Source organism: Astyanax mexicanus, chromosome 14 (assembly GCF_023375975.1).
Source record: "Astyanax mexicanus isolate ESR-SI-001 chromosome 14, AstMex3_surface, whole genome shotgun sequence".
Classification (NCBI taxonomy): domain Eukaryota; kingdom Metazoa; phylum Chordata; class Actinopteri; order Characiformes; family Acestrorhamphidae; genus Astyanax; species Astyanax mexicanus.
In genome coordinates this window covers 4,042,629-4,069,298 of record NC_064421.1, presented here as the reverse complement: position 1 = coordinate 4,069,298, position 26,670 = coordinate 4,042,629, and the positions used below count along the sequence as shown (strand labels likewise).

Here is a 26,670-nt window from a genome sequence, read left to right as displayed (position 1 = left end):
AGACAGTACATGTAACACTTGATCCTCCACACTTACTCTCACTACTCTAAATCACTAAAGCTGATAAACCCCTATTCTTCAGCGCCGTTACGTAACCGCAAACATTCAGAGTGGCCTGTAATTACGGACGATGAAAGATGGCGCTTCGGTTTCTTTGTTACATCACACACATTCATACACTCATACCCACACACACACACACACATATTCATACACAAACAAGCGCTCCACACACCAGACGCCCAGATATAAAGATGCACAGGCAGCACGGGTGTCATATATGCTTAATGTTCGGGGTAAACAGCACAGCCGAGTCGCGCACACATCCTCAAAGCGCCGTCATCAAACAAACACTCTACCGCCTTTGAAACATCTGCCTGACGCTCTCGCGCCGCGCACCACGCAATCCAGTGTAACAGCATCGCAACAAGCAACGGAATATCAAATCTGACGGAGAGCAAATCAGAAAACAAGTAAATAAGAAATGGACATTATTAGAAATGAGATGCATAGAATTTTCGAAGTGAAAGAGAGAGAGAGACATTGCATCGCAATGTTCATTGCTATCTTACCACCTATCAGTTAGAGTTTAGGAATAATTATAAAAATATCTGGCGTGTTTCTTCTGTATCTTGGCGGTGTGAAAAACAAGTGCGCCACTGACTCATTAAAACCCTGACAACAGCCAACAATCAGCCTTCAAAGTGCATACACCCCCACTCATTACACAAACAAATAAACGCTCCTCAGAGCGAAAACCTGACTTTTAACTCGATAATAAACAGAATAAAGAATACAATAACATCGCTGTTCCCTTAAATGAGCTGCTGGTGTATCCTCACAGTGTGAACGCACAGCTCAGTTTCCTCTTTTAAGAGCTGTTAAGATACGAACGTGCCAAAGTCAGAGCTCACCTGGCTCTTAAAGAGGAGCTCTGCAGGAGGAAGAGCTTTCTCTTATAAAGCCCCCTAATTCTGGAATAATCTTCCCGAATATGTTCGGGACTCAGATACACTCTCAATCTTTAAGTCTAGACTTAAACTTGTTTAGTTTAGCTTTTGGTAACTAATGTTTTTCCCTTTAGATAAGGCTGCAGATCCAGATAGATAATCACACTCTGATGATGAATGTTTCATATTCTTTGTTTTACACAAATCCAGTCCAAACTAATCCATCACCCTGCTATCCATCCATCCATCCATCCATCCATCCATCCATCCATCCATCCATCCATCCATGTATGGAGATGCTCTGTTCCTGATGTTCCCAGCCTGGCTCTCTACCGCCCACTGTGTTTCATTCCTGTTCTACAACCCTGCACTGATCAACATTAACACACTCAGAATCTCTTTCTATATTAGCCATAGCTCTTCATTGTCAATTACAGTATGTGCTCATCTCCTTTAAACATTGATAAATTAGTACCTGTTTCTATATTATCCCATTATCTCTCCATTATGTGCCCATCACATGTTTACATTCATGAATTAAATATTTGTTACATTAGCTTTATCTTACATTATCTCTCTGTACTGTTGTTCGTTTGTTATTTGATTGTACTGAGCGGGTCTACCCGAGTAGGATGGGTTCCTCTGACTCTGACTGAGTCTTGTTTTTTTTTTTTTAGGTTTTTTCTTGACACTGTGTCACCATCTCTGTGGTGCTGCTCATAAGAGGCGTGGACATGTTTTTTTTCTGTAAAGCTGCTGTGCTTTACAACTTCTGTTGTAAAAAGCGCTATAGAAATAAAATTGAATTGAATTGAATTGAATTAAAGTGCATGACGACTACCACACTGGTTGAGAGAATTAGTTCATGACTTTTGCGTGTTTTGAGCTGAACAAGGCATATTTTTCCTCCCTTACGATACCAAAGACGCACCGAAACGCCCTAAATCAAGCTGTGCCATGTTCAATTAACTGGTGCACCACAGGTCGCTAAAATAGGGTCCAGAGTGTCAGATGAGCAGCAGAATAAGGTATTCTGTAGAGCGGTGTTGGGGGGCGGGAGTTCACTAATAGAGGGACTGTGGTTAAAGTTTGTGTATTAAAGTTTGTTTGATAATCGGAAAAAATGTAATTATGACAAAAATGCAAAAATAAAAGAAATCTGTAGAGGGCAAATTCATTTTTACACCACTGTAAATTGTATATCACGATTCGGCAAAAAAATAAAATAATATATATATATTTTTTAATATATATATCGTCCAGCACTAGCGTGTAGTATGACCTACCATATCTACTTCAGAAATACTGTCCAAGCTCTCCACCTGCACGTCCACCCCCACCGGAATAGCAGGACCTGCATTAAAACACAAACACACACATATAATCATTAATACTAACGTTCATTATTCATTCATACTGCTATTAACCAAATGAGAAGCAGAGGAGCCAGGCTTGTTCAATGCAGGTTTCCTCTGCATTTTGACACCAAACGCTTTCAGCAGATTTCAATATATTAGATTTTCAGGACTGATATGATTCACCACAATACGGCTGACTCCATAATCCTAAGGGTTTCTACTGTACATAAGCCCACACAATCATACATCTTAGTTTGATCAACAGTAACCATTAAGTTGAGCCTTAAAAAAATAATAATTAGCTGCCATGCACTCGAAGAAGAATTGAGAAAACAGTGTGGCCACAGTTGCATTCGTGACACTTTTCTCCAAAAAAAAAAAGGTTTAATGGATGGAAATTAATGAATAATGGTAAAAAAAAATCACATATGTGATATGCATTGATTGCTTATCGAGTTTCTGCACTCCATCCAAACACCATTCCTACATTGGAATCCACGCTGTGCTGCTGCTGATGTAGGAGGCTGAGAGCCGTATCTTGCCCAGCCTGTAATTAGGAAGATCTTTAAAGAGAACGTGGCAAACATCATTAACTATCTTCTCTATCGTCTTCTCTATCGTGCTGTTCAGATGTGTACACAGGCTTTCTGCTGGATCCACCGACATCTGAGGGACTGTGAGCGGGTGCCATATCTCACGGGACGGGCCCTGTTCTCTCAGCGCTCGGCTGGAACCCGGGCTTTGATATCTTACACGCCTCTTGTCTTGTTAGTCCCTTTTGTACAGCACATAAACCCTTGCTTTCTCTGGGATTAGGATAACAATACTGTCTGTCACTCAGACGCTCGGCCTGCTGGGTAAACGGCGCGGGTTAGAACATGTGCGCACGGACACGGACGACTTAAAGGAACGACTTAAAGTCAGATTTTCACCACTTAGCAATTCCATACTTGACCCACCATAAATCTGCATGAATAATAGATAAAAATGTAAATCCAGGCCAACTTAGAGGGGAGATATTATGCAAATCTCACTTTTTTGTCTGCTTGTCTATTATCCTTCTATCCGTTTTCTGTAAATCAGCTGAAAGAGTTTGGTGTCAGGAATCTTAAGCTTCTATGAACCACTTTAATACCCCTCCCTTATTGTAACATGAGCCCCACCCACTAACATCTGTACAAAGCAGGATTAGCCAGCAGACTTCTTCTGAAGGAGGAATCTATACCTACTGTCCATAACAAGTCAACAGATGAGGGAGATACAGTAAGAATAAGTACTTTTAAATAATTTTGAGAGTTTTTTCTAGCTTCAATGGCAATTAAGCATGAACTAGTTTGTGGTAAAAACTCAGCATAAACATGGGGCGTGGCCAGCAACATCTTTTTATTTGCATAAAAGTGAAAAAGCCCTTAAACGGCTCATTCTGAAAGAAACCAAATCTGGTAAGAATAGAGCTGGTGAGATCTTTATCTTTATTTGAGACTGATTTTGAGAAAAAACTTCATAAATATGTTTACTACTACTATAGCCCATAGACATATTCTAACTTGTGTAAAAAAAAAAGGTATAATATGCCACCTTTAAGGCTTTTTAATGTGACCTATTGGCATCCTGGCATTAATGCCAAAAGTTCACGCTCATAAACCAATGCTCATGCACTAAAGTGCATCGCTTCACGTAAAGTTTCGGTTTCGTATTCTCCAGCATCAAAGGAGCTATCAAGGAGTTCCAGTGTCTAAGTCCTCATTGCAAAGAATGTGTTCCATCTCACTAAAAAAAGGCTTAGTATTGGCCACGCCCAGTTTTGTATGGACTATAGAACTATTTTAACTTGTAAAACTTGTAAAAATTGCAATTTAAAGTTTTAGTTACCTCAACTTAGCTTAGTCAAAGGGTATCCTAACTTCTACATCTCAGTTTGATCAAGAACACATCAATTAAGTTGAGCCTCAAAAATATTAGTGAATAATTTGCAGTCACAATTGATTCAATCCTATAAGATAAGATATCCTAAATTCAAACTATTTTATTCAGTATCCACACTACAGCTCAGCCCCAGTTCATCAGTAATGCTGTTTTGCCAAATACACACAGCCTGGCTGCCATGTACTCGAAGAAGAATCGAGAAAACCAGCTGTTATAGAGCTAAACAAAGGATTTAATAGATGGAAATGAATAAATACTGGTAATAATTTTGCATTCTACTGTAGTTAAGTTTAGAGTTAGAGCTAGTTTAGGTTAGGTTGAGTTAAAAGTTTGCCTGGTTCTGCAGCAAAGGCATGAGTGTCTAACTATAATTAGTGCAAATTTCTCGTAAAACCGTGCCGTTTATTATTGAGGTTCAACTCAACATGTATAGTTGATCAAACTGATACATATGCACAAATAGAAAGATATGATTTAGGAGAACCATATTCTGTATTCTGATGTTCCTCGATCAGATTATCCGTGATGACATTAATCGTTCTTTATTAGCATAGAAATGAGTTTGGATATTAAATGAATTGTCATTTGCAGCCAAGCAATTAAGTCATAGTAAGATATCAAACCCATCATTCAGTGAAGGGTTTAAAAACCTCAAGAGGAAGATGGATGATCACAAGCCATCAAACCACCAAACTGAACTGCTTGAATTTTTGCACCAGGAGTAAAGCAGCATAAAGTTATCCAAAAGCAGTGTGTAAGACTGGTGGAGGAGAACATGATACCAAGATGCATGAAAAAAAAAAAAAAACGTGATTAAAAACCACCAAGGTTATTCCACCAAATATTGATTTCTGAACTCTTAAAACTCTTAAAACTTCATGAATATGAACTTGTTGAACTATATATTGAACTGTATTCTGATGCTACTCCATGAGATTATTCGTCACAAAATTAAACGTTCTTTATTAGCATAGAAATGACTTTGGATATTGAGTGAATTGTCACTTGCAGCCGAGCAATTAAGTCATAGTAAGATATCAAACCCTTCATTTGTTCAAGCTGAACTGCTTGAATTTTTGCACCAGGAGTAAAGCAGCATAAAGTTATCCAAAAGCAGTGTGTAAGACTGGTGGAGGAAGAGAACATGATGCCAAGATGCATGAAAAAAAAACTGTGATTAAAAACCAACAGGATTATTCCACCAAATATTGATTTCTGAACTCTTAAAACTCTTAAAACTTCATGAATATGAACTTGTTTTCTGTGTTCTGATGCTCCTCCATCAGATTATTCGTCACAAAATTAAGCCTTCTTTATTAGCATAGAAATGACTTCGGATATTGAGTGAATTGTCACTTGCAGCCGAGCAATTAAGTCATAGTAAGATATCAAACCCTTCATTTAATGGCGATAAGTTACATAATCCTGAACTTCATTAGCATTTCAGCTAAGCAGGCAGTCGATTTCAATGTCATGTGCCATCAAGGGCTGATAACAGATGAATCAGGCTAAATAGGAACACAGCTCCTAGGTGAAATCGATGTGGCCAAACTAATCAACCCCCTGCCGCTCGGCGGCTCGGATATCGTCTGGGCTGACCTTGGGTGGAGATGCCCCATATCTCGCTCTGGCCCTAATCAGAAGTCTGGCTGCATATGTAGGGAGTCGCTGCTGCTGATTACCAGCATCATGATTCTGTTAGCAGTGGAAGGAAACAGATTAGGCCTCTATTAACCTTTAAAAGTTAGGTTTTATTACAGTACTTCAGGCTGAACTATTCACATGTAATTACAGAATGAATGACATTTAAATTTAATTCATGCTCTGCTTCACCAGGTTCAAATCTGACCTTTTCCTGAGTTTTTATGTTAAAGTGTTCATTTAAACTGAGTTAACAACCACTAATTCACATAGTGAGAGCCATGAGTATGTTATTACTGATGTACAGTGCTGTGAAAAAGTATTCGCCACCCTGTGGATTTCTTTACTTTACTAATTTATACATCAGAGTAAACATAAAAAGCTGTTTTCAAACGATGTTGGAAAAATCTATTCAAACCAATCCAAGTTTAAGGTCACAAATGGTAGAAAAACATTACATTCTCCTTCAAGATTTTTTGGTAAAGAGCAGAATTCATGATTCCAAATAATGAAATGATTACTTAAAAAAACTATTAAATGTTTTTAATAATCTGTAACATTTAAGTATGAAAAATTCAAAAAACAAAAAAAATCGTATTTATATAAATACTTATTCGTTGCACTGTATACAGCTGTGGAAAAAAATAAAAGAGCTCCTAATCTTTAATTTCTTGGATTTTACCAAATTAAAAACCTCTGGAATATAATAATCGAGGTTGGGATATAATCAGTGTGTAAGACTGGTGGAGGAGAACATGATGCCAAGATGCATAAAAACTGTGATTAAAAACCAACCAGGGTTATTCCACCAAATACTGATTTCAGAACTCTTAAAACTTTATGAATATGAACTTGTTTGTTTTCTTTGCATTATTTGAGGTCTGAAAGCTCTGAATCTTATTGTTATTTCAGCCATTTCTAATTTTCTCCAAATAAATGCTCTAAATTACGATATTTTTATTAGGAATTTGGGAGAAATGTTGTTTGTAGTTTATAGAATAAAACAACAATGTTCATTTTACTCAAACATAAACCTATAAATAGCAAAATTTCCAGAGCTGTATGCGATATTGTCATCCTTTGATATAAATATATACTCCATTTTCAGGGGGATAATGTTGAATAATGTCAACTCAGTCCATTTTTTGACCGAAAATCAGAAAAACTGATTTAGAAACTGAAGTGCTCTCTTAATTTTTTTCCAGAATTGTGTATACCCTTTTGGCATATAGTAATGGGCAAATGTTTTAGACATAATATTATTTTCTGGGTTGTAAGTATATATTTACAAATTAAAGATAAATGTTGGAATATACTCTATATAAAACACATTCACATTAAAAACGGGGTGTTTTACATCCTGGTATCATTAAAACATCTCTGAGTTGGGAGGTTGTTGGGAGGTGGTCTACTGGTCTAAAGCACTGCCACTATGGTCGGGAGATCACTGTTTGGGTCGAATCCCAGTCATGTAGCTTGCCATCAGCTGCCAGAGCCCTGAGAGAGCACAATGGGCCTTGCTCTCTCTCTGGGTGGGTACAGTAGATGGCGCTCTTTCTTTCCCTTCATCACTCCTAGGGTGATGTGCATCAGCACAAGGCTGCGTCTGTGAGCTGATGTATCAGAACCGAGTCACTGCGCTTTCCTCCGAGCGTTAGCGCTGTGATGCTACTCGGTAGTGCTGCATCAACAGTTTAAAAAGAGGCGGAGTCTGACTTCACATGTGTCGGAGGAGGCATGTGCTAGTCTTCACCCTCCTGGTGTGTTGGGGCATCACTAGTGATAGAGGAATATTGTCCTAGTTATATTGGGAGATATCATCCCCATATCAGCAGCTGGTTTGGTAAATCAGAGCTTAATGATGCAATATATTTTAAATAATATTAATCAGGTTTGTAAATGCCTTTTCCTTTTAAAAAACAAGGATAAAATAAATGAAAACCTGTGAAAACTGTATTATGTTCTTGGACTTTTATTTTTTCATTTAGTTTTGCTTGTTTTAGTTCTAACCAAAAATGAAATTTTGATGCATCACTACAAAACCTGTGCCTGGACCCCATATAAAGTAAGATATCTCCTTTTCAAGAGAGAGTGAAAGCTGAGAAACAAGAAAAGAGACGAAGATCTGAGGAACCGAGAGTAAGGAAGATGCTCTGAGATCAGACGAGGGCAAAGAGCCGAGTTAACATCAGTGAGGCGTTTCAATCCTATAGAGACGGCCAAGAGTTGAACAAGACATAAAAATTGAATGAGGATGTTGCTCTGCTCCTGCGGTAAGAGGTGAGCAATATTAACCTTATTCTTACTGTTTCACAGAAACAAAAGCTCACAATTGTTTTGTTCTGTTTGCAAACGTCTGAAATATCTCGTCTCAGAAGAGATAAAAAAAAAAATTTACTGTTCACTATTAATATTCATCCTCTAGAATAATATTCAAATATCAAACCAAGATAAAACCAGGCTAAAGTCTTAAATATAACCTGCGATCAGAGACACTGTATATATGGAGATATATACGTATACATATATATTGTAGGTACGTATGTATATAGATGGACATAGACTGGGTTATAGATAATTTAAATGAGCATGAATAGGTATAGATATGTGCAGATGCGTATGGGTGGATATAGATGGTTATTTATGGTATATATACTGGTAAAGATGGTATGAGTGAGTATAGAAAGATAAAGATTTAGTATAGAGGGGTATAGATAGATATAGGTGGGTATAGCAGATGGTTATGTATGGTGTAGATGAGTATAGATGGTATGAAGGAGTATAGAAAGATAAAGATTTGGTACAGATTTGTTCACTTTTAAAAGCTTAAACTGTCAAATATTTCCAATGTTACTTAAAATATATACAATTCTGTAATGAGACAGATTTTACTGTCCTTTTTATGTACTGATATCAATATATACTCCATTATCAGTCTAATAACATTGGATAATGACAACCCTTATCAATAAATACTCCATTAACAGTCTAATAACATTGGATAATGACAACCTTTATCAATAAATACTCCATTAACAGTCTAATAACATCGGATAATGACAACTCTGATCAATAAATACTCCATTATCAGTCTAATAACATTGGATAATGACAACTCTGATTAAGATATACTCCATTATCTGTCTAATAACATTGGATAATGACAACTCTGATCAATATATACTCCATTATCAGTCTAATAACATTGGATAATCACAACTCTGATCAATAAATACTCCATTATCAGTCTAATAACATTGGATAATCACAACTCTGATCAATAAATACTCCATTATCAGCCTAATAACATTGGATAATGACAACTCTGATCAATATATACTCCATTATCAGTCTAATAACATTGGATAATCACAACTCTGATCAATATATACTCCATTATCAGTCTAATAACATTGGATAATGACAACTCTGATCAATATATACTCCATTATCAGTCTAATAACATTGGATAATGACAACTCTGATCAATATATACTCCATTATCAGTCTAATAACATTGGATAATCACAACTCTGATCAATAAATACTCCATTATCAGTCTAATAACATTGGATAATCACAACTCTGATCAATATATACTCCATTATCAGTCTAATAATATTGGATAATGACAACTCTGATCAATAAATACTCCATTATCAGTCTAATAACATTGGATAATGACAACTCTGATCAATATATACTCCATTATCAGTCTAATAACATCGGATAATGACAACCCTTATCAATAAATACTCCTTTAACAGTCTAATAACATTGGATAATGACAACCTTTATCAATAAATACTCCATTAACAGTCTAATAACATCGGATAATGACAACTCTGATCAATATATACTCCATTATCAGTCTAATAACATTGGATAATGACAACTCTGATCAATATATACTCCATTATCAGTCTAATAACATTGGATAATCACAACTCTGATCAATATATACTCCATTATCAGTCTAATAATATTGGATAATGACAACTCTGATCAATAAATACTCCATTATCAGTCTAATAACATTGGATAATGACAACTCTGATCAATATATACTCCATTATCAGTCTAATAACATTGGATAATGACAACTCTGATCAATATATACTCCATTATCAGTCTAATAACATTGGATAATGACAACTCTGATCAATATATACTCCATTATCAGTCTAATAACATTGGATAATCACAACTCTGATCAATATATACTCCATTATCAGTCTAATAATATTGGATAATGACAACTCTGATCAATAAATACTCCATTATCAGTCTAATAACATTGGATAATGACAACTCTGATCAATATACAGTTGTGGTCAAAAGTTTACATACACTTGTAAAAAAACATAATGTTATGGCTGTCTTGAGTTTTCAATAAGTTCTACAACTCTTATTTTTCTGTGATAGAGTGATCGGAACACATACATGTTTGTCACAAAAAACAGTCATAAAATTTGGTTCTTTCATAAATTTATTATGGGTCTGCTGAAAATGTCACCAAATCTGCTGGGTCAAAAATATACATACAGCAACATTAGTATTTGGTTACATGTCCCTTGGCCATTTTCACGGCAACTAGGCGCTTTTGGTAGCCATCCACAAGCTCCTGGCAAGCTTCAGGTCGAATGTTTGACCACTCTTCTTGACAGAATTGGTGCAGTTCAGCTAAATGTGATGGTTTTCTTGCATGAACCCGTTTCTTTAGCACTGTCCACGTGTTCTCAATGGGGTTTAAGTCAGGACTTTGGGAAGGCCATTCTAAAACCTTAATTCTAGCCTGGTTTAGCCATTCCTTTACCACTTTTGATGTGTGTTTTGGGTCATTGTCTTGTTGGAACACCCAACTGCGCCCAAGACCCAACCTTCGGGCTGATGGTTTTAAGTTTTCCTGCAGAATTTGGAGGTAATCCTCCTTCTTCATTATCCCATTTACTTTCTGCAAAGAACCAGTTCCACTGGCAGCAAAACATCCCCAGAGCATAATACTACCACCACCATGCTTGACAGTAGGCATGGTGTTCCTGGGATTAAAGGCCTCACCTTTTCTCCTCCAAACATATTGCTGGGTGTTGTGGCCAAACAGCTCAATTTTTGTTTCGTCTGACCAGAGAACTTTCCTCCAGAAGGTTTTATCTTTGTCCATGTGATCAGCAGCAAACTTCAGCCGAGTCTTAAGGTGCCTTTTCTGGAGCAAGGGCTTCTTTCTTGCACGGCAGCCTCTCAGTCCATGGCGATGTAAAACACGCTTGACTGTGGAGACTGACACCTGTGTTCCATCAGCTTCCAAATCCTTGCAGACCTGCTTCTTGGTGATTCTTGGTTGACTCTTGACCATCCTGACCAATCTCCTCTCGGCAGCATGTGATAGCTTGCGTTTTCTTCCTGATCGTGGCAGTGACACAACTGTTCCATGCACTTTATACTTGCGTATAATTGTCTGCACAGTTGCTCTTGGGACCTGTAGCTGCTTTGAAATGGCTCCAAGTGACTTCCCTGACTTGTTCAAGTCAATAATTCGCTTTTTCAGATCCACACTGAGTTCCTTTGACTTTCCCATTGTAGCTTTTGTAGCTGAGTCTAATCACTGGGTCAAATGAGCCCTATTTAAATGGGCTCATGAGAAGTCAACAGCTGTAGTCAATCAGAATCACTTACAAGAAGTGAAGAGGCCATGACATGAAGCTAATTTGATTGACACAACTCGCTACATCACCAAAATTGACAAATTTTGTTGCTGTATGTATATTTTTGACCCAGCAGATTTGGTGACATTTTCAGCAGACCCATAATAAATTTATGAAAGAACCAAATTTTATGACTGTTTTTTGTGACAAACATGTATGTGTTCCGATCACTCTATCACAGAAAAATAAGAGTTGTAGAACTTATTGAAAACTCAAGACAGCCATAACATTATGTTTTTTTACAAGTGTATGTAAACTTTTGACCACAACTGTATACTCCATTATCAGTCTAATAACATTGGATAATCACAACTCTGATCAATATATACTCCATTATCAGTCTAATAACATTGGATAATGACAACTCTGATCAATATATACTCCATTATCTGTCTAATAACATTGGATAATGACAACTCTGATCAATAAATACTCCATTATCAGTCTAATAACATTGGATAATGACAACTCTGATCAATATATACTCCATTATCAGTCTAATAACATTGGATAATGACAACTCTGATCAATATATACTCCATTATCTGTCTAATAACATTGGATAATGACAACTCTGATCAATATATACTCCATTATCAGTCTAATAACATTGGATAATGACAACTCTGATCAATATATACTCCATTATCAGTCTAATAACATTGGATAATGACAACTCTGATCAATATATACTCCATTATCTGTCTAATAACATTGGATAATGACAACTCTGATCAATATATACTCCATTATCAGTCTAATAACATCGGATAATGACAAATCTGATCAATATATACTCCATTATCAGTCTAATAACATTGGAAAATGACAACTCTGATCAATATATACTCCATTATCAGTCTAATAACATTGGATAATGACAACTCTGATCAATATATACTCCATTATCAGTCTAATAACATTGGATAATGACAACTCTGATCAATAAATACTCCATTATCAGTCTAATAACATTGGATAATGACAACTCTGATCAATATATACGCCATTATCAGTCTAATAACATTGGATAATAACAACTCTGATCAATAAATACTCCATTATCAGTCTAATAACATTGGATAATGACAACTCTGATCAATATATATGCCATTATCAGTCTAATAACATTGGATAATGACAACTCTGATCAATATATACTCCATTATCAGTCTAATAACATTGGATAATGACAACTCTGATCAATATATACTCCATTATCTGTCTAATAACATTGGATAATGACAACTCTGATCAATATATACTCCATTATCAGTCTAATAACATTGGATAATGACAACTCTGATCAATAAATACTCCATTAACAGTCTAATAACATTGGATAATGACAACTCTGATCAATAAATACTCCATTATCAGTCTAATAACATTGGATAATGACAACTCTGATCAATATGTACGCCATTATCAGTCTAATAACATTGGATAATGACAACTCTGATCAATATATACTCCATTATCTGTCTAATAACATTGGATAATGACAACTCTGTTCAATAAATACTCCATTATCAGTCTAATAACATTGGATAATGGCAACTCTGATCAATATATACTCCATTATCAGTCTAATAACATTGGATCATGACAACTCTGATCAATATATACTCCATTATCAGTCTAATAACATTGGATAATGACAACCCTTATCAATAAATACTCCATTAACAGTCTAATAACATTGGATAATGACAACTCTGATCAATATATACTCCATTATCAGTCTAATAACATTGGATAATGACAACTCTGATCCATATATACGCCATTATCAGTCTAATAACATTGGATAATGACAACTCTGATCAATATATACTCCATTATCTGTCTAATAACATTGGATAATGACAACTCTGATCAATAAATACTCCATTATCAGTCTAATAACATTGGATAATGAGAACTCTGATCAATAAATACTCCATTATCTGTCTAATAACATTGGATAATGACAACTCTGATCAATAAATACTCCAGGGAATAATGCCCACTCTGCTCACTTTCTAAATGGTTTAATGATAGCTTTGTTGATTTATGACTGCAAATACTATACTGCAATTCCCACCATATATGTGATATTGTCATCCTTTGATATCAACATATACTCCATTATCAGTCTATTAATGTTGGATAATGTCAATTCTGTTCATTTTCTAAATGGTTTAATGATAAGTGTTGATTTATTAGACAGACATTTCCATACTTTAAATTTACCTGCAATTCTTTAAAATCAATATATACTCCATTATCGGAGTGATAATGTTGGATAATGTCAAATCTGCTCATTTTCTAAATGGTTTAATGATAACTATGTTGATTCATGACTGCAATTTTAGAATGCACAACCATATATGTAATATTGTCATCCTTAGATATCAATATAGACTCCATTATCAGGGTGATAATGTTGGATAATGTCAACTCCATTCATTTTCTAAATGGTTTAATGATAGGTGTTGATTTATTAGACAGACATTTCCATACTTTAAATTTACCTGCAATTATTTAAAATCAATATATACTCCATTATCGGAGTGATAATGTTGGATAATGTCAAATCTGCTCATTTTCTAAATGGTTTAATGATAACTATGTTGATTCATGACTGCAATTTTAGAATGCACAACCATATATGTAATATTGTCATCCTTAGATATCAATATAGACTCCATTATCAGGGTGATAATGTTGGATAATGTCAACTCCATTCATTTTCTAAATGGTTTAATGATAGGTGTTGATTTATTAGACAGACATTTCCATACTTTAAATTTACCTGCAATTATTTAAAATCAATATATACTCCATTATCGGAGTGATAATGTTGGATAATGTCAAATCTGTTCACTTTCTAAATGGTTTAATGATAACTTGGTTGATTCATGCAATTTTGTAATGCACCACCATATATGGGATATCATCGTCCTTTGATATCAATATACACATTATCAGGGTGATAATGTCGGATAATGTCAACTCTGTCCATTTTTTGACCGAGGATCTGCCAGATATCATCCTACATTTCACATACTTATATCAATACACTCTACACTCCATTAAAATCTGATAACGCTCCTTGTGAGGTTTAATCTGCAGATGAAAATGAATCAGAGTGGACCTTATGATGCAGCGTCTCGCAGCGTCTGCAAATCCCTGAAGTGTGTAATCTATGACATTATGAAATGCATATCATGTTCTGATTCGTGAAGAGAGAATGCTCCGCTCGGTGTGTAAGTGAAGCCGTAGAGGTGCTTCCCCTCTCTGAGGATTATCCATAAGCTTAATGCACTATTGGTTATCTGTCTGGAGGATTAGGCCTGCGCTGCAGCCGCTGTGGATGCTGCGGATGCTGCTGCTGCTGATGATGCTGATGATGCTGCAGCAGCGTTTCCTCTGCTTTCTGAAGTCAAAAATACCCTGGGCTCCTGCAGAGAGCGACACTTCATACCTGAGCCGCGGTAATTAGTCGTCTAGCCGGGGAATAGAGGAGTCTGGAGGAGTCTGGGAGGCTCTAAATGATGAATCTCCTGTTAAAAAGTGGATAAAACTGCTTTTCAGGCCCGGAATGGGCTGCAGAGAGAAGACGGCGAGGCTGCAGTCGGCGGATTACATCACACGGTGAACTCCCAGCATGCCTCCTACAGTACGACAGCTACTGACTGCAGCACATCTGTGGCATCTTTATTGACAGACTGGATTCCTTGTAAAAAAGTGCTGGGGCTATTTTAATCCCCATCGCCTATTTTATCGGCCCCCCGCCGATACCAGCGCTATTCCCCAAGGTACCACCCTGTCACGCTGCCAAACAAGCAACTTTCATTAGTTACATCATTCTTAAAGGAAAAAAAATAAGCAAAAAAAAAAAGCATGAGAAAAGACGCTTTTCTCCCTGTTTTTCTCGGTCTATGTAGAGCCAAAGCCAAAAAATACTATTTAAAACCATTTAAAAAAATAAAGATTGCATAGGCCTTTAAATTAACAGTAGATCCTGCATGAATTCAGCTGTAACTGGACATATCTGCGCTGCAAAGCTGTGCTGGACTGAGGAGTACGCACTGAAATAAAGATGAGAAAAAAATGAAAATGTACCTAAAAAACGTTTCGCAACTTTCTAAACTTGATTTTTTTAAGTAAATTTAATTTCAGATAAATTTAAGTAACTTCAACTCGGTTTCAAGACTTAAATGTTACATAGAGTAAATAAGTGAACTGAACTTCAGTCAATCATTTCTTTTAGTAAACTTTACTTCATTACTGCATACAATATTACCTAATTACAATTACTTCATTTATACAATATTACTCAAATAATTTATTATACATAATATAATATAATTCCTGAAATTTAAATATTTTAGTTAAAACACACATATTACTCTGTCTCAACACATGGATGGCATGTAATGCATTCTTTTTAGTATACTACATACACAAAGAATGTATTACATGACATCCGTGTGTTGAGACAGTGAGACTTGGTCTGTTTACAAAATAAATCTTTGAGATTATGTAAATATCTGAATGTGTGTTTATTTAAATTTTAGTAATATTGTATAGATTAAGTAATTGTAATTAGGTAATATTGTATAAAATAGAATCCTGGAAAAAGTTTTTTTTTAAAGTTAATAATATAGAATGCCAATTTAATCACTTACTTTAATTATAAATAGCAATGTAAGATAGTAAGATAGCAAGATAGCAATAAGCATCGCAACACACCTTACAATCTGCCATAATCGAGAATCCCCATAACAAAAAAGGTCCCTTATTCAGGGGTTCTGAATGGTCCAGTGGTTTAAAGCACTGCCACTATGATCGGGAGATCGCTGGTTTGAATCCCAGTCATGCAGCTTGCCATCAGCTGCCGGAGCCCTGAGAGAACATAACTGGCCTTGCTCTCTCTCTGGGTGGGTGGGTACAGTAGATGGTGCTCTTTCTTTCCCCTCATCACTCCTAGGGTGATGTGGATCAGCACAAGGCTGCGTCTGTGAGCTGATGTATCAGAACTGAGTCGCTGAGCTTTCCTCGAGCATTAGCGCTGTGATGCTACTCAACCTCACAAGTGTCGGAGGAGGAGTGTGCTAATCTTCACCCTCCTGGTGTTGGGGCATCACTAGTGATAGGGGGAGTAATTGGCCTTGTAAATTGGGGATAAAAATGGGATAAAAATTAAAAAACGAAAAAAAAAGTCCCCTTGCCCAGCTGGAGGGAAGACCTGAGGAGCTTTTCACTAGATGAGCCATCTGCGCCCAGACCAAGAAAAAGCCCTGAGATCTGCTCATTTACCCTGATACAGCTCACAGTACTGAATAAACCAGAACTGAACAGAAGGAGAACCCAGAGCAGCGGGAAAATACAGGCCATAATAATAAAACAGCATGCGTCCACACACACACACACACACTCACACATTTCCAATCACTGTATTCTCATTACCCAACACTAAGGAATGTGATATTGTTTCCACGGTAACTGACAGTTCATTAAAGCTTCACTATTCAGATTTATTTATTACATCATTATCTGTCTAGACATATATCACTAAATCCATGTAGTGGATTAACCAGAGGATTTCTTCATTGCTTGGACACAAACACACACTACCCCCACTTTATGGTCTATAAGGAACTTCAACCCCCAGAACACTCTAAAAAAAACCTTGGAGTAATCTTTTTTTCAAACAACCTTAAATTTCAAAATGACATTTACTGACTATTTCTTCACTCAGCCTCGCCCGAGAGCCCTAAATGCGAGTTTAGGGTAAAATTCTGTTTACATTCCTCCAAGTCATAAACCTCGGAGTTAATGTAAACATTTGGAACATTTGCAACACATTTGCAACATTTGCATCACTAGGACGGGACTGCGGACTTAAGAGAGTGTCAAAACTTAATTAATGCCTTGGAAATTGTTAATTCACCAAATGTTGTACCAATTTAGGGGTTTGTGCCTAGTTACTTCTGCAATCACTTAGAAATAAGATTAATGAAATTAAGAGAAATGTTCTAAGCTTGGAAATTCCATTGACCGTTTGTAAGTGAGACTCTCTGCTCTCTGTTCACCAACCTCCCCCACCGTCGTAAATTCCGATGCCAGCCGCTTATCTAAGCATTCAGCAAAGGGAGAGGAATTTCTCACTGAGAAGATTTTGCTTAAAATACATATATATTGACTATATAAAAAAGGTGTTTTATAGAATGTTTACTAGATAATGGTATATGTGTCTGGTATATGGTATATGTGTTTGGATGTGTCCTGATTAAATTCTCCTACACATTCAAGTCTGAATCAACAAGGTTTAACTAGCATTTGATAATTTAGCTTTATTTGGTTATCAGTGGTTTAACCATGTATTATCTTTTAAGTGATTTAATTGGGTTTAAATAATAACATGACTCTTGATCTCTTTCTGACAGAGTACCATCCATCATTGTATTCCTAAGATTATCTTGAGTATTACAAAACTGTTTGTGGGCAAAATATATATATATTACATTTATTGTGATTCAATTGTAAGATTGTTTGTTTCCTGAATTTATCCTCACAAACTGATATGCTGAAAAAGGTATTTTGATCCACTGTTTAATTGAGTTTTCTTTTGGTTTGATCTATTAGAAAAATGCTGAAGCATGTTGACCATGTGAGGAGGGGGGGGGTTTATGGCCCTTTGTGAATCCCCACCAAAGTTTGAAATTGCTCCTAGACCAATCAAAACACAGACATTTGGGCCACAGGGCCAATCATAGCTCAGGGGCCAAACAGGCCACAGAGACTAATAGTAAACTGGGCAGACACAGTTTTAGTTCAGTTCAGTTGGAGGAGTTTGCAGTTCAGTTCAGTTTGGAGTTGAGGAGAGGAGAAGAAGATGTAGTTGAGATGGAAAAAGGATAGACTGTTAGTGTAGTCATCTTAAGTTAGTTTTCTTAGACTAGTGCATTTAATCTTCAAGTATATTAATATTAGCTATCCTAGGTTAAATAACTAGGCTATTTTATGATCTACGGAGTTCTCCTGCTTGCCAAGATAGTTAATATAGTTCAGTAAACCAACTAGACCAACCGACGGATCACCGAGAGAGTACGCCAGCCGATCCAGCTCCAGGGAAGGCCTTCCCTGTGCAGAGACTAGAAGCGGGTGTCGTCCAGGTGCGCCGCTGGCCCACACGAGCACCATCTTTACCCTGCGGATGGGTCCACACCGGACCTTCTAGGGGTGCAGGATGTCAGCCGAACAAGAGGTTTAAACAGCGGACCGAACCGATGGGGACCCCCCTTTGTAGACGTCTCAGAGTAAGGCAGTTTGGGTATTTCTCTCAGTAATTGGTGTTTTGGTTGGTCAAGTCTAGTTTGGTTATTGTTCTTAACTCTCTTCTTAGTATAGATTAATTTTTAGTTATTTGGCGAAAGGGATGATCTTTGTAGGCCGTAAAATATCTTACTTATCTACTTATTTTAGTGTTCTCATTTGATTAGTTTGACCTCATTACATTTAGATCCTTATTTAGAAATATTCACTTAATAGTTCTATTAATCTCTATTCCTTTCATGTCAGCATTATAACGTGTTTGTTCTTTTATTTCTCATTTATTATTCTACACTATGATTTGATATATAATGGCTACATTATGACTTTTTAATGAATTATTTACTCATATCTGTGTGATTTAATAAATACTTTTATTTTACAAAACCTGTCATTTCAGTGTGTTTTTCTGGATAACTTGGTTATGAAAATTTCTGTTACCTGTAGAAACCACACCCTGAGATGTCTTGTGTTATTAATTAATTTGATTAATTAATTAATTAATTAATCTAATTAAATTAATTTAATAACTGGCGCCCAATTAAAAAAATATTTCAACATCTCAATTAGCACCAGGTATTAAACCACTGAGCCGCTACATAATTGGCTCGCCAACGTGGGGCAGGATTATATTCTTATTGGTTCTCCGCCGCGAGACCAGAATATATACACATTTCATAACCAGTTCCAGAAAATAGCGCTGTAAGTTGCAGAATAAAGTGTATTTTGTTGTTATTATTAAATGCGTTAGCTGCTGGCTAGCTGGCCTAGTTGGAGTTAACTGCATAAACCCAGCGTGTTAGAAACACACGCACATGTTCTACACGTGTTTTTGTTTACAATTCAGGACTGGCCAGTCCCCCGCTGTGTGTGCGCGTCGCGCGCACGGTCCCCTGTTTGTCTGTATAACGTGTACAGTTATGTGTGTGGTATGCGAGCGCTCTTGAAAACATTACGCTTATTTGTAAAATAAGCTTGGTTGACACACCGCCGTGTGTGGGCAACCTTAAACCCGGGTGTATATACGTGTATATACGTGTGTACTTACATAAAGTTCGAACTGTTTCCGGTAAAATAGACATATTTTGCCAGTGTTGATCTGATAAGGCCTTCGCGCAGCTTTGAGTCGCGAATTTCCGGCTCATTGACTCCGCGCTCCAGTTAAAACTGCCGGTTTTTGCGCGAAATCCGTAAAATCCTGCAGTACTGGACACTTCCACGTGCGTAAAAGAGTAGCTAACTTTTACGTAACACCACCCTGAGTGGCAGGAAGTCTATTGTGTGCGTGATTAAACTAACCACGCCAGGATGTAAATCCTCTTTGCTCATCTTGTGAAGTGTGTTGCTGCTGTGTTAAACTTTAGGACAGCCGAGTCCTTCTCCTCTGCTATTCACAGTCGACTGAGTCAGTCAAATCTGCTGACCAGGTCCCAGACCCAAGGGGCGGTCCTTAACGTGGCATCATCAGTGGGCGTGACCACTCCCACCAGTCGGCCTCTGCCACCATCTGGTGGACAGCCTGACTATTTACACTCAAACTCAAAGGGTGTTTTACTACCCCTCACCACTAGGGGGGGTACACTGCCACATCGCCATCTGGTGTTTGATTTGGTTAACTGCATACAGTGCAGAAAGGTGCATTTCATTTGTTTGACCACCAGAGGGAGCCACTTAGCCATATAGCTGTGTCGCCACCTGGTGTTGTACTTGTGTAATTGCTATCATCCTGTAGAGTGCATTTAGAGTTTCTGTCGCCAGAGGGTGCCAATTTCAAACAAACTTTTTGTTAAGTTAATAAAGGGAATTTGCATTGTGGTGGGGTTAAATGGTTTGTAAATAAGTAAACAAATAACTGCATTCATTTAATCGGTTAATATTAAATAGTTAAATTTAAGTTTCAGGTCTGCTCTCTCAAACATTACTCTTTATGTTACATTGAACCAAGCTAAATAGCTATCTCCATTGAGTAACTAATCACAACATAAAATAATTAACTGGTCATTTTAATCAATTTGATTAAGTAAAGTTAATTAAATTTTTGTTAATTAATTATTTTCAATTTAATTCAACCATCTTCAAATAAATTAAGCTTAATTATTGATCGATTAAGATCAATTATTAATAACTGATTGAAATTAATTAATTAATTAACCATTAAAAAAAAAAAAAAAAAAAAAAAAAAAAAAAAAAAAAAACCTATCCAGTTATCAGTTACTCAACCATATACCCAGCACACCTGTGCTTAATACATAGTTAAATTCTCCCATCCTGTACATAGTTAATAACTATACCCATATTTAGATTTAGACATTGTGTATAGTGCCCTACAGTTATTAAACTGTTCACTAGCATCACTGACAACAAATCTAACTATTCTTTTAAAATTAATCTACTAATTGTAACCTTAGGTCGCCCACTTTTACAGATTTTCTTCTTAGGAAAGGCACAATGCTAATTGACTCGAACATAAAATAAACTTGTTTGTCATCAAAATTGTTTGATTCCACGGGCTTTACGTAAATCAAAATGTGTGCCACCGAAAAAGCTCTTTTAGAGCTTACAGCTGGTCTACCCCCAGGACTTACCATCCCAGTCCAACAAATGGACAGTGGGGGTCTCCATGCACTAATTGCCAAAAGCCTCAATGAGTGTGTATCTAAAATCCTTGAGGGCAAGCAACAAGTGGATCCGATTTCCCTAATACTGTGGAAACAACTGCTGTTGTCACAGGATCAACTTGCTGCTTCCTCCAAAACCATTCAAAATCTCCAAGCAGAGATTGTGACTTTAAATGATAGAGTTGCAGACCTAGAGAACAAAACTGTACAGTCTGAAATGAACCAAAGAGACCTCAAAACCGAAGTGCAGCTGCTTCAAAAGGAAGCCAACATAGCTACCCAACTTGCAGCTCAGTCACAGGAAAAACTAAAACATGCTATTGCAAGACAGGTTGAGCTACAAACTGAATTAGCACATGCTAACAATGCAGTCAAATTAACTCGAGACCAAACAGAGTTAACATTTGAGCTGATGATGGAGGGAGACTCCCCCATCAATCCAGCTGGTAAATCAGGAACCCCTGGGGTTCCGGATCCTAAGCAACAACCATCCACAAATACATTCCCTCTAGTCTCCCTTAAAGGTGCTGAAGCGCCAGTAGAACCAAGGTTCACTCAGCGTTCCCAGCCACATGGGACCTCTGTGCAACCTCAAGCACCCTCTGATAGAGATTTGGACAAAATTGCGCGTAACATCCCACGCTTTGAACCAGAACCGGACGGTTCTAATGATGTCCACCAGTATCTTCGCGACATTGACTTCTTCTTACGCCGTTTCCCCAAGGCCATGGTAGATGATAAAATCTACCTCATTAAGGTGTCCTCTAGTCGGGAAGTTGGACGTTTCATTGAGCGCCAACCACCCCAGGTTAAGAGAGATTATCCTGCTCTTTGCAAGGCTTTGGAGAATGAGTTCTCCAACCACCTTGTTCAAACCGGCCTTGCTGCAGCTCTTGCAATTAAGCAGAGCCGCCAGGAAACACCCCTACAGTACTATCACCGCCTCAGGCTAGCTTATTTCGGCTATAGAAATGAGCCTGGAATGGAGGAAGAGGAAGTTTTCAAAACATTGTTCGTGAGAAACCTCCATCCCTCCACCAGTCACTCTTTTGGAGTCGCAGCCTGCCCTCGTACGCTAACAAGCCGGCAGCTGCGTGATTTGGCTCTCAGAGGATTTGCTAAGTTCCAACAAAACATTAATAAAAAATCAGAGTCAAATGACGTCCTGATAATTAATGAGCAGTCCTCCCACGTCAAGCAAAAAGGGGCACACAAGGCTCCAATGCCACCTAAGACCCAGTTAAACCACAAGAACCAGAGAGTGTTCCACTCTTGGCGTCGCTCGTCCCTACATTGGGCCAAGCAAAGTGACCAAAAGCCCTCCTATCGAAGGAAAGGTAGGATAAAACGCAGTTGGAATGGCAAACACTCACAGCACCATGCTCGAGCACAGAGCTCCAGCAAACTTCAATCTCCGCTCAGGAGAAAGAGCCCAAAGCACCACAAACGTTGGTGTCCACCTAAAGGGCACAAGCATGAGAGATATCCAACTAACCTGAGCACTAAAGACGGCAGTCTGCTCAGACAATTTCGTAATGAAATATGCAAGCAGGACAATGCTGAATCTGAATTCTTGCCAATTGTCCATGCTCCAGATCAACCTGCTTGGGGGGGTGCGAAATCCATCCACCCCAATGCAGCCTTGGTTGTACAGCCAGACGCTGAAAACAACCACACTGAGGAAGCTTCTTCCCTCAGCCTGGAGGATCCACCACCTAAACAATTCTTGGGTTTCTTAACCGAGAAAGGTTCAACACCAAAATTCTACCTAGCCACCTGGCTGGAAAATGTGTTCGGGTATGAAGCTCTTTTGGACACTGGGTCAGACATTTCTTTAATGTCAAATTCACTTTTTGACCAGGTGAGGGCGACAGCCCACCGAAACAACAAAGAGATACCTCTGAAAAAGTGTGCTCTTCACCTTCAACCATATTCGCACACTGGTATCACTCTGCATTCTGCAGCCCTGGTGCACGTTGCCATCGGTCCAATGAGCCTCACCCATCCAATTCACATTTCTCCATTGGAGAACGTCCCATTGCTCTTTGGCAAAGACCTCCTTGACCGGGTCAAACCATTAATTGACTTTCAGCATCGTAGAATCTGGGCACAGGTTTGCGAACCCCTGCCCTGTCCTAAGGCACAGGATAGAGTTCAATGCTATCATGTTGCTAGCAACATTGAGCCACACAAGCTCATTGAACCTTCAAATTCCACGGGAATCAATGAGAAGCTCACTGTCAGGGTTCTGAAACCACCATCCTCAGAATCCCCTACCATGATTCTAAAACAAAACACCTGTTCATGGGCATTGACTCCCTCTACGGCTGTAGATGAGTACAACCCAAAAGCTGGAAAGTCATTCACTCTTAACACAACGGTCAACGGTGAAATCTTTGTTCCATGGGCTGACAAGTCAGCTGTTCACAGAACACCTGCAGGTTCCTTGCCACGGACTAACTGTGATCCTCTGTTCGTGCACCAAAAGGATTGTTCTCTTCTTGTTCCTGCACCAGTGGTTCCAGACAAACACAGTCCCTTGGATTCTTATGAAGGTAAAAACATTCCCGCCATCTACACAGATGGATGTGCTTTTCGGAATGCTCAAATCAAATGGAAAGTTGACATGACAATTGGTGCATGTGACAACACTTCTTTCAGAACACTGGCATTTCACCTTGATCCACTTGCCACTTACTGTGCGTCTTTCAGGATGCTCAAGGGCCTGTTTGTTTATGCCCCAGATACACACGCTTCATCTTCATTCGTGGTGCCTCAGCGCCATGGGGGGGAGAGCCTAGCCCAGGCCCTCGATCACCCATGGGTGGACCACAAAATGATGGGGAAAACACACCGAGCATTCCCACAATTGACATATCTGCCACTTGTTGGAAAAAGGCTAGTGTGTTTTCATCCCCAATCTTCAGAAGATCTGTGTGGTATATGGCCAATTCCACAAATGGATTGGGTCGAAAGACTCATGAAATTTGTCCGAAGGAACAAACATCTCATCACTGTGGCAGGTGCATTTGCCAGATGGGGGGGACGTCCCCCAGACCCTATTGAAATGGCTCAGGCCACAACTTTTTGCTGAACCACACTTTCTCAGGTGTTGGTATATCTCACCGTTCTAGCGGTGAACTGCGGAAACACCCAAAACTGGGAAAAAGCACGCTTGGATACCAACCATTGTGCTACACTGCTGACAAGCTACTGGTGAGGTCCCAGCACAGCACTGGCAAAACAATTCGCGAGCTCAGGTCTCATTGGTTTGGTCCTCATGCAGGGGCAGACAAACTGCCTCGCATCTGGAACCAAATCCCGCATCGTCAGTGTTTTATTAAACCGATTCTCAAACAAGTTCACTGTAACCCAATTAAACTATGCAAAAGCCCCATGGGACAAGTCGGGACCGATAATGCCCTAGGTTAAATCATAATACTGGGCCAAATACTTAGACACACTGAGTGTTCATTGTCCACCATATTCTGACCTGACGCAATTGTTAAATTGAGAAAGTACCACACATTCACTGTCTGGAACTCACCTATCCAAGTAGCATAACTCACAACAAATTGGATATTTTGTTAAACCTAGTGTTTGAATCACCATTTCAAACCATTAGCATAGCAGTATAATAAATACATGGAGAAGGGGGGGTGCCAATTTTTTTTTTCCTCTTCTCTTCAGGTGCCCAAAACATATTTTGTTTCCCTTCTGACTACGTTTGCTCCGCTATATTGTTCTCAATTGTTGACTAAGTAGTGGCTAATTATTGAAGCATACCTTATGGGTAGGTTGTCTTGATAAAGTTATAAAGGAACAAATAGCTAGCAAACTATTTGTGACCCTTTCATATGCTTGTTGCCACACTATCACATTAAATTAACTATTTTATTCAGAACCAAAAGCCAATAGCTACAACAAAAAAAAAAAAAAAAAACTGATAGATACCTCAAAAGAGAAATTGTATATCCATTAGACCAAAAACTCTGTCAGCGACCTTGTAAGTAGATTGTCTTAAGAAAGCATGACCAACAAGACACCAATTGCATGAAAGATGTACCCTAACATGCTCTGTCTACAGAAATCCACGTTGACATCGACCGATGACCCAACGTCCAGTGGCCCATCGATCGATGGGGGGGGAATGTAGTGGATTAACCAGAGGATTTCTTCATTGCTTGGACACAAACACACACTACCCCCACTTTATGGTCTATAAGGAACTTCAACCCCCAGAACACTCTAAAAAAAACCTTGGAGTAATCTTTTTTTCAAACAACCTTAAATTTCAAAATGACATTTACTGACTATTTCTTCACTCAGCCTCGCCCGAGAGCCCTAAATGCGAGTTTAGGGTAAAATTCTGTTTACATTCCTCCAAGTCATAAACCTCGGAGTTAATGTAAACATTTGGAACATTTGCAACACATTTGCAACATTTGCATCACTAGGACGGGACTGCGGACTTAAGAGAGTGTCAAAACTTAATTAATGCCTTGGAAATTGTTAATTCACCAAATGTTGTACCAATTTAGGGGTTTGTGCCTAGTTACTTCTGCAATCACTTAGAAATAAGATTAATGAAATTAAGAGAAATGTTCTAAGCTTGGAAATTCCATTGACCGTTTGTAAGTGAGACTCTCTGCTCTCTGTTCACCAACCTCCCCCACCGTCGTAAATTCCGATGCCAGCCGCTTATCTAAGCATTCAGCAAAGGGAGAGGAATTTCTCACTGAGAAGATTTTGCTTAAAATACATATATATTGACTATATAAAAAAGGTGTTTTATAGAATGTTTACTAGATAATGGTATATGTGTCTGGTATATGGTATATGTGTTTGGATGTGTCCTGATTAAATTCTCCTACACATTCAAGTCTGAATCAACAAGGTTTAACTAGCATTTGATAATTTAGCTTTATTTGGTTATCAGTGGTTTAACCATGTATTATCTTTTAAGTGATTTAATTGGGTTTAAATAATAACATGACTCTTGATCTCTTTCTGACAGAGTACCATCCATCATTGTATTCCTAAGATTATCTTGAGTATTACAAAACTGTTTGTGGGCAAAATATATATATATTACATTTATTGTGATTCAATTGTAAGATTGTTTGTTTCCTGAATTTATCCTCACAAACTG

The 26,670-nt window shown here is 37.9% G+C and overlaps 1 protein-coding gene across 1 annotated transcript in view; it reads right to left on the bottom strand.

The window, feature by feature from the left end:
• The window catches only part of gabrr2a (gamma-aminobutyric acid type A receptor subunit rho2a), a 66,905-nt gene that overhangs the window by 26,666 nt on the left and 13,569 nt on the right, over positions 1 to 26,670 (bottom strand). Inside the window, exon 3 of the mRNA XM_022673288.2 lies at positions 2,237 to 2,304. Within this exon, the coding sequence (XP_022529009.2) occupies positions 2,237 to 2,304 (68 nt within the window). The remainder of the gene's footprint in view (positions 1 to 2,236; positions 2,305 to 26,670) is intronic.